The sequence below is a fragment of the Macaca mulatta genome, chromosome 3 (assembly GCF_049350105.2).
Source record: "Macaca mulatta isolate MMU2019108-1 chromosome 3, T2T-MMU8v2.0, whole genome shotgun sequence".
Taxonomy (NCBI): domain Eukaryota; kingdom Metazoa; phylum Chordata; class Mammalia; order Primates; family Cercopithecidae; genus Macaca; species Macaca mulatta.
The window spans coordinates 137,490,563-137,500,269 of NC_133408.1; the positions used below are offsets into that span (position 1 = coordinate 137,490,563).

Consider the following 9,707-nt stretch of genomic DNA (forward strand, 5'->3'; position numbering starts at 1 on the left):
TACTGGTACCCTGTTTTTTATCTGGTTACCCTACCTGGAGAGAAAAGCATCTGAACAAAACAAATGCAAAGGCACTAAAGAGCTTGGCCTGTTGCAGAGGCAGCCAGTGTTATTGAAGCAGAGTGAGTATGTGGGAGAGGAAAAAGTGGGAAGACGAGGCAACCAGGCTCCAGACCTCATAAGACTTTGTAGACCTTAATAAAGAATGTAGATTTTGCTCTGAGAATGATGAGAAATGTTGAGCAGGGAGTGAAAGAATGTGTGGTGTTAAGAAGACTGCTTTTTGGAGAAGCATTTGCAAAAGGGCAGAGTAGAAGCCATGGGACAAGTGAGGCAGCTTTTGCAAAACGGAAGGAAGAAGTAATGGTGACTTGGACCTGCAGTAGTGACAAGCAGTAGGTTTGGGGATGTATTTTGAAGCTAGAGTTAGAGGATGGATTCCCAGCTGAAACCCCAACTCTGCAAAAAATATAAAAAATTAGGTGTGGTGATGCACACCTATAGTCCCAGCGACTCAGGAGGCTGAGGTGGGAGGATCACCTGAGCCCAGGGAGGTCAAGATCATTGCACTCCAGCCTGAGTGACAGAGTGAGACCCTATCTCAAAAAAAAAAAAAAAAAAAAATTAGATTTGAGAAAAAAAGAGGATCGTACATTACTTGTAGTCTTTGACCTTATCTGCTACTCTAAAAGTGCTATTTACTGATACCAGAAGAATTATATTAGGGGCAAGTCAAGTTTGAAATCCCTATGAGACATACAAGAGGAGAAAGTAGAGATCAATGAATTCAGAGACCAGAGGAGAATACAGGATTGAACATATAAAAGAGCAAGTTATTTGGAAATGGATGAAATTTAAAGCTGTAGGACTAGATTAGATCATCTAGGAAAAAAGTGTAAAGGAAAAAAGAAGGAGAGAGAAGTAACACCTGGAAAAGTCTAACATTGTAGACAGCATGAAGAAAAGGAGGTCAAGCCAAGGAGAAATACACAAACAAGTTTCCAGAAAAACCAGAAGAGTAGGTTAGCCAAAGATACACAAGAACGTATTTCAAGGAGACAATGTTATATATTTGTCAAATGCTTCTGAAAGGTCAAATAGGATAAAGACTAATAATTGATTATTTTATGATTCTGTTTAGATTTGGGAGGTAAATTGATTGAAACCAAAATTATTTTCATAGATTCTTTTCTCCCAGCTTTCTTTCTTCTTAACAAACAAAATAGTTCTGCTGCCTTAAAATACAATTAAAGAAATAATTTTTATATATTTACCATGTGGCAGCACTGTATTAAATCCTGGTGAACGAAAATAGTCAAAGTTCTTATTCTTTGGGAACTTAGAATCTTTGTAAAATTATTCAACCTATTATTTTGATTATTAGAACACCTACCTTGGATTAGATTCTTTAAAGATGTTTAAATATATGGTCTTTCAAATAATCCCATCAGAAAGTGGGCAAAAAAACATGAATAGACAATTTTTAAAAAATGATATAGAAATGGCCAAAACATATGAAACATTGCTCAACATCACTAATTATCAGGGAAATGCATGTTAATACCACAATGTGATACCACCTTACTCCTGCGTGAATGGCCATAATAAAAAAAATAGATGTTGGCATGGATGTGGTAAAAAAAAAAGGAACAATTTTTACACTTCTGGTGGGAATGTAAACTAATACAACCACTATGGAAAACAGTATGGTGATTCCTTAAAGAACGAAAAGTAGAACTACCATTTGATCCAGCAGTCTCACTGCTGTGTATCTACCCTGAGGAAAAGTAGTCATTTTATGAAAAAGACACTTGCGCGTGTATGTTTATAGCAGCACAATTCAAAATTACAAAAATGTGGAGCCAACCTAAATGTCCATCAGCCAATGAGTAGGTAAAGAAAATGTGGTATATATACAACATGGAATACAACTCACCCATAAAAAGGAATGAAATAGTGGCATTTGCAGCAACCTACATGGAGTTGGAAACCATTTTTCTAAGTAACTCATGAATGGAAAACCAAATATTGTATGTTCTCACTTCTAAGTGGGAGCTAAACTATGAGGATGCAGAGGCATAAGAATGATATAATGGACTTTGGGGACTCGGGAGGAAGAGGGGAAAGGGATAAAAGACTACATACATTGGGTGCATTGTACACTGCTTGGGTGACAGGTGCACCAAAATCTCAGAAATCACCACTAAAGAACTTATCCATGTAACCAAAAACCACCTGTTCCCCCAAAACTATTGAAATTAAATAAAAAATAATTAATATGAGGTTTTTAAAAATGAAATTCACTATGTTAAAAGGAATTAAAGGATGTGGAAATTGTTATCAAATATAGAACCTAGGAATAAAAGATGAATAATACTTTTGCATTAAGAGGGAACTAAATGAGCTACCACTAGACCGTGGGGAGTTAATGTGAGTACATTCATTCTAGTATTTCTTCATTGTCTCAAGACAAATCTCTTCCTAGCTTAGCTCTTTATTTTGGATATTTATTTTCCGTGTCCTTTCATTGTTTATGGTTCAAATACATTATTCTTCATTTTACTTTAATTCTTGATGAAGGTCCAGATGCTATGATTGCACGCTATGTTGAACCTTAGAAACTGTGTAAGAAACATGGGAAATGGAAATGTATTTATCAGTCCCAAACTTTCCCATATGGAGCATAGTTGCTAAAATCATAATTCTTGGGAATTATAAAAACTATTAAATTTTACACTTCTTGTATTTATAAATATATAGGATTTTTGATACTATGAAAGTTTTTACTTTAAAATTATTATTCAAACAGCATTTATTATTTTCTTTCATAATCATAAAAATCTACAACTAAAAATTTAAAGCATTTGTCAAATGATGCTAGGGAAGTTGCTTTAACCAAAATTCCTCAATGATAAAATCCAGGAGAAAGTAATTTATTTGGATTTCAGTTAAAGCAATTTTATAAGGTAAGTTCAGAAGTGAAGTAAATATGGATTACTCTAAAAGATGTGTTACTAAAGATTTTTCAAGATTTTTATTTTTATTTTTATTTTATTTATTTATTTTTTACAACAGGAGGATTATACTGACTGTGGTGGTGTTTCTGGATTAAATCCCTCCCTGTGGTATATCTTCGGAATCCAGTTTCTACTACTTTGGCTGGTATCTGGCAGCAGACACCGCCTGTTGTGACCTTCTGAAACCAAATCTGCATAATTAAACTCCAGACCCTGCCAGAACATGAGCCCTCAATTACATTAAAGTAGGGTCAGCTATAAAATCAGACAGATATTACCTGGGCCTATACCATGGCATAACACTAAGGCGCAGACTCCTAAGGCACCCATTGGCTGCATGTCAGGGTGTCAGATCCTTAAACGTGTGTGAATGCTGCATCATCTATGTATAACATCAAAGCAAAATCCTATACGTGTCCTCTATTGGAAAATTTGGGAGTTTGTTGTTGCATTGTTGGTGATTACATGTGAAAGGGTTCCCCATACAATTGTTTATGAATCATAAGAAATGTCTTGATATTGACCTGGAATTTTGACTTGTTGCAGTTTTACTAAGAAAATCTCTAAGGGGAAAGAAATTATTTTTGCCTTCACTTATTATTCTGTTAAAACTTAATTCCTGCTTTGAGTATAAATTATTGAAATGTATAGAGAAAGAATTAACATTGGTCTAAATTGTTGAAACACAAATAATGGCTAATTTTCTATGAAAAATTTGCCATGAATCAAATGCCTTATGAAGAATGGCTTCTTTGCCAAAAATAAAACACAATTGATGACCAATTAAATTTTGATGGAGTAATGAACTGATGGTTTGAAAATAGTACCTAAGAAATTATTAAACTAAAGGTGCTTGAGGGAGAAATTAGAATATGTGACATATTTCCTTATAAATGTAAGCAAGCCCTTAATAAGTGCTTTGATGTAATGTTTCTTTTGTTCACAGTAATGTAGTGCTAGCCAGATATTTAAAAATGCTCTAAGAAAAGCTTGTTGGGGGGAGGGGGAAATGTTTTTCTTGTGATAAATGAACTTTGGTTTACCAAGGGTATTTTGCATGATGCTGCTGCTATTTTAACTTTTCAGTTCTTTTTTCTCTTACTGTAGAGTGTAGTCATTGAAAAGTTAACTGAGTGATATTATTGTTATGTAAGAATCTGAACCTTGCAGTGTAAATGCACTTAAGTCATCTTTTAAAATGTTGTTAAACTACTCTGAATATACTGTGCAATGTAAATGCTGAATGATTGGGGTTAGATAAATGGTGAAATGAGAATTAATGAATTTTATACAGATTCGTGCTTTCGCCTGATAACCTATGTACAGATATTTTAAGTACATAAATCAGATTTGACACATTTATTTTTTGAAAAGTACATATATGTTCTCAATGAAGATTCATCCTAGGTTTCCTCTTTGTTCGTTTCAATGGTAGCACATACAATCCAAAAGTTCCTGCTACTGCTGCTTTTGCCCTTCCATTTTAAATGGTATGATCGTTTGACCAAAATTTCCATGCAATTTGATAAGGGTTTTACAATAATCTGAACAAATAGGAAACCTTGAATCTCTATGTATGCACATGAATACTTGATTGTGAATAACAAAAGTTGTTTTTTATACAGCCTCATTGGTGAAAATGATGGTTAGTGTAGTAAATCAGATATTTCATTATAGACTAATATGGTAGCAGATTATTTATGCTTTTAAAAATTATTTTCTGGAGCAAACAGTATTTGAAGAAAGGGTAAAAACTATGAATGTGTAATTCTAAGAATAGTTAATAATTTTACTGAAGGCTGAACGTATGTAGATATTTTTTATGATAAAATGCAGTTTTTCTTTTTTTGGAACATGCCAATTAAAGGTATGTGTATATGCTGGAAATTTTCTTACATATCCTTTTTAAGTCAAAGTTATTAACATTATCCAGCATGCTTTAATATGCTCCACATATCAAAGATATAACCAATAATTTAACGTAGTTTAAAAGATAATATTTGTTTTGTTTTTAGCTTTGCATACATTTGTAATTCCCTCCCACCACCAATATACCTTAGGTACCATTTGTGTACATTTCTTTATTTAAGATTTTTTTTTCAATAAAAAGGGGGGAGGGGGAAATGGAATCACTTTGCCAACTATTGTTCTAAGAGTTGACATCAGTTACCATTTCTAATGCATTGTTGTGATTTTGTAGTGTCATTCATAACTGGTATTGACATTTTAGAAAACACCAAAGTGATTTAAAATATATGTGGAAAAAACTTCTCACTCTAGTAACAACGTTTAAATCATGTTGTTTGTTCAATATTTAAAAGTTATTGTTCAATTTTTGCTAGACTATCTTAAATCATGATAGTGTTGGGAAGGGGGTATCAAAATATAAAATTGTTTGTGTATATAAACAATGCACATTAAAACAATTGAATTGCTTCCAGCATACAACAAACTACCTTAAAATTATGTTCAAAATCTATTAAATATATTTTCATGGCTAATGTCGATTATATGTTCTCATCAATTACACTGTTATTGTATTAATCGCAGTTAAACTTGGCATCTCTTGGCAGGATCCTATTTGATTTCTTTTGCCATCAAAATATATTTATATGCATGAGTTTTGCTATAAACCTTTATTTTCTGCTGTAGAGTTATATATTATTGACAAATTGACAAATACAATTATAAATTGGGTAAGAACAAGCTGATTAAAAATTGTTCCCATGACTAATATTAGTCTTCATGCTTATAGCATACTTTTCTTTAAGACAGTAACACTCATCCCATCAAATTATTATATTACATTTAGTATTTTTCTGTGAGTTATGTTGACAAGAACTTAAATTATAGCCTGTTATTAATATTGATTTCCAACGACTGAACAGTATAAAAGAACAATAAAAAAAATTATACACTGCTTTTACTATTTAATTTTTGTTATCCTCATGTGGCTTAATGTAGTTAGTCACTAAAACAGAATTCAAGTAAGCTTGGCGATGGTGTTGAGTAACAAGAAAGAATTTTGCATTAATGATTTCTTTATATTTTCCTCATTTAAACAACCAGCATTACTGCCAAACACCAACCGTGGTCCATATTTGTAACAGGTTTTTAACATGACATAGTTAGCAAGTTTGATTGAAGAGATTTTTAGGTCCTGGGCCTATAAGATTTTAGTATGATCTTTTTTCATGTTTCTAATGCTTGAGGCATTACTGCTTAACTTGGGGGAAAAAAAAACAGTGTTGCTGCCATTTGTAAGTTTTCCTATAATATTCCTTTTATTAACTTTAAAACTGGCCTTATGGGGTTCAAATAGGCAGTATCCCTTTTAAGTGACCTTTGCAACCCAAGTGTTACTTGCTTATTTGATGCTCTCTTGTATTTTAAATCTCATTTAAATCTCTGTCTGTGACCAACAAAGCTTAAATTTTGTCTTAATTTAAAACTCTGGATCTATTCCATTGATCATGTTAGACGTTAAAATGTTTAATGGTATAGTCTGACCTAGTGAAACAAAATGGATGTTGTGACTTTTTTAAAAGAATAGAATGGAATGACTATTTCACTTGCCCAAAATTTTAAATATTTTTTCATCTAAACTTGTATTGTTTCCCATAGCAGAATGTTAATATTCACAGTATATTTCTGTGAAGAGCAAACCAATACAATATATTGAGTGTTGAAAAAATTCCAGATTTTTAAAGAATTAAACAACCCTTACCAATAGTTTCATCTACCTTATTTCTAGTTCACACAGTTATCTCAAAGAAATTCCACTGAAACTAATGGGATACTGTCTTGTGTAGATGCCAATTCAGTTTATAATGTGACCTAGTCAAGCTGTCTTTTTGTTGTGTTATGTGAGTGTCACATCATGCTTTTAGGAATACTTTTATTAAAATGGTGTGCATTCATGCAAAAGGCCAACTGGCTTTTGTGAACAATAGATTTTTTCTCCCCTTTATTTTGTTCTCTTGACACTTTTGTGAAAATTATCTAGCCTGATAAAAACATTTTGTAAAAATTTGTATAATACTGTTATAAAATATTTATAATCCCAGAAAATGTTGTGTTAAATCTTGTGCAAAAACAGTATATTCAGAATAAAAGTTTATCATTTAAAGTCACCACGTGGTTTGGGTTTTCTGCTTTTTTAAAGATCCAGTTGGAAGAGACAGATGGCTCTGTCATAAATATATTTTAAGAGAGAATTCTGGATTGTGGAGATAAAAGTTGGGCTTAAATAGTGCTTTTACAATTACAAACCTCAACTCACACAAATACAGTGAATCCTTGAACAATATATGTTTGAACTGCATGGATCTACTTATATGGATTTTTTTCAACCAAATGCAGATTGAAAATATAGTATTTACAAAACGGAAAACCCACATATACCAGGGGCCTACTTTCTCTGTACCCAGATTCTGCGGGGCCAGTTTCCAGACTTTTGATACATCTGGGCATCCTGAAACCACTCCCCGACATACACAGAGGGACGACTGTCAATTCACTCAACACCTTTACTTAAGTCTAACCTTCTAACTTGCCTTCTCTATCAAGGCATTTAGGAATGTACTTAATCAGACTTTGGACTTCTTTTACAAAAAAAAGTTCCCTAGGCAAAAATGTTGCCATGTTTCTTTAAAGACCTCAGGAAAGTAGGTTAAAAGAAACAAGTTAGAGTATCTGAAATGTGCTTATCTTCTATGCATCTAACATTTGAACAGTAGCTGAGGCAATGAAGTATAAAGAATTTTCCCTAAAAACCCTATTAGGTTCCTTTTACACTTACGCCAGCTTATGACCTGCTTTTCCATGCTTACCTGATAAAGTGATAAGCCTGATACTGTATGGAATCTAGTAGAATATAGGCCTACTCATCTTTTTTGTATCTGGAGAATCTGAAAAATACCTACGTATGGGTGGACTGTAGTATGTGGGTACCCATGATGGTGATTACTGGAAAATCTGACCCCCATGTCTGATAAAGACATTTTAACAGAAAAAAAACCTACACAAAAGTGTAAGGTAGATTTCGTTTGTTTTTTGAACATCTGGATTCATTCTATACCAATTTCTCTCTTTAATTTTCTCATTCCCCAGAGACCTTCATTTCCTCTATCAATCATTTTGATCCCACTCCTGCCTCTTCTCTTGGGACCTTGCTTCATCGGTTCTTCTTTCTCAAGGATATTCCATCCCCCTTCTCAACAGGCTTCTTTCCCTCTGGTCTAAAGTCATTTGGAACACCTCTACCTAAAACAAACTGAACAATCAAACATCCACCCCCGCCCATTAACCCTATTACTTCCTAGATTTATAAAACTAGAATTATTCATTTGTATATCCATAGACATGTATTGGTAGTCTTTTCTCTTTGCATTATATTCAAGTTGGCCTTAGAATTTTAGATCTGTAAGACACATTACCTCTGACCACCAGTTTTCACTACTGCTGAAAATTTTTAATTACTGGTATGAAGTCCTAATAAATTCAAGTTCTTGGACATTTCTAAATTCCTAAATGTTTTGTATCTCAAAGTGGAGTTACCCACCAGAGCACCTATATACTTTCTTATAAATTGCTATACAACTCAACAATGCTGTTTTATATTCAATAAATGAACTGTTTAAAAATGTATTTGAGAAGAAAATTTAATATCACTACCATAATTGGAAAAGAATATAACTTGCCCAATTTAGTAAGTATGTCACATTAAAGTAGGTTCATAGCTATGACGATAAGAAAAAATGAACAAACTCAGCATATGCCAGTTGTCAAATGTGCCACATTTAATAAATGCTTAATGCATTTATTATGAAAGTTCAGGAAGTTTTTGCATAAAATAAAAACCTGGACCCGAATATCAGACTGTATACTTTAGTTATTAATATGTTAAAAATGTATACTCATGAAATTTTGTCAAAGTTTGGCTTTTCTTAGATGTGTAGAATTTTCCCCCAAATGATTTATTATGTAATAGTTTTGGGTCATTTGAAACTTTTTTTTTAATCTAAAAAATAAGTTCATCATGAACTTTATATGGTAAGGATGAATGATTTAAAACATTTCTTATACTGTAGGATGAAGTTTCCATGAAAAAAAAAAATGCTCAAGGTTTAAAAAAATAGCTAATGGATTCTAAGACAGAGAGCTTATGCAGTTCTAAGTGCTCTCTTTTCACATGAAGCAGCCCAGATGAGTTAAATCGTGTCCAAGGCCACCAGCTCCTTTTGTCAAAACTGGACTAGGAACCCGAGTTGGCTGTTAGTAACTTCCCTAGAGACAATGATTCCAGACACCAGCTATCCAACATATTGATATAAGGACAATGTATGTATAGGTTGGAGTAAAATGCAAGCAATGTTGGCAATTTTCTGTATTCGGAGGAATTCCCTTTTCCAGATATTCTTATTTCCCCTAATTGTTTAAGGAAAAATGATGTTTTGTGAAAGTATGGCATCATTGATTATAACTATTGTAAACAGCAAAATAAAGAGCAAACTCATGTTAGTTGTCATTACCTCTGTTACCCTCCCTTTTATATTTTATAATTATAATGACCTGTAAAATTTCTTAATCCAGGAACTATAATACTACCCTAGTCCACATTGTGAGGGCAGTGTAGCCACGTGGTCACTGGAATTCCTTGCTTCGATTTAAAACCTGACTTAACCACTT

At 33.0% G+C, this 9,707-nt stretch overlaps 1 protein-coding gene across 6 annotated transcripts in view; it reads left to right on the forward strand.

The window, feature by feature from the left end:
* The window catches only part of CACNA2D1 (calcium voltage-gated channel auxiliary subunit alpha2delta 1), a 503,656-nt gene extending 496,506 nt beyond the window's left edge, over nt 1-7,150 (forward strand). For all 6 annotated transcript variants that reach the window (XM_015134178.3, XM_015134179.3, XM_015134181.3 and 3 more), the window contains one exon: nt 3,076-7,150. In XM_015134178.3, coding sequence (XP_014989664.1) covers nt 3,076-3,192 — 117 coding nt within the window. In that variant the 3' untranslated portion in view covers nt 3,193-7,150. The remainder of the gene's footprint in view (nt 1-3,075) is intronic.
* The last annotated feature ends 2,557 nt before the right edge of the window (nt 7,151-9,707 follow it).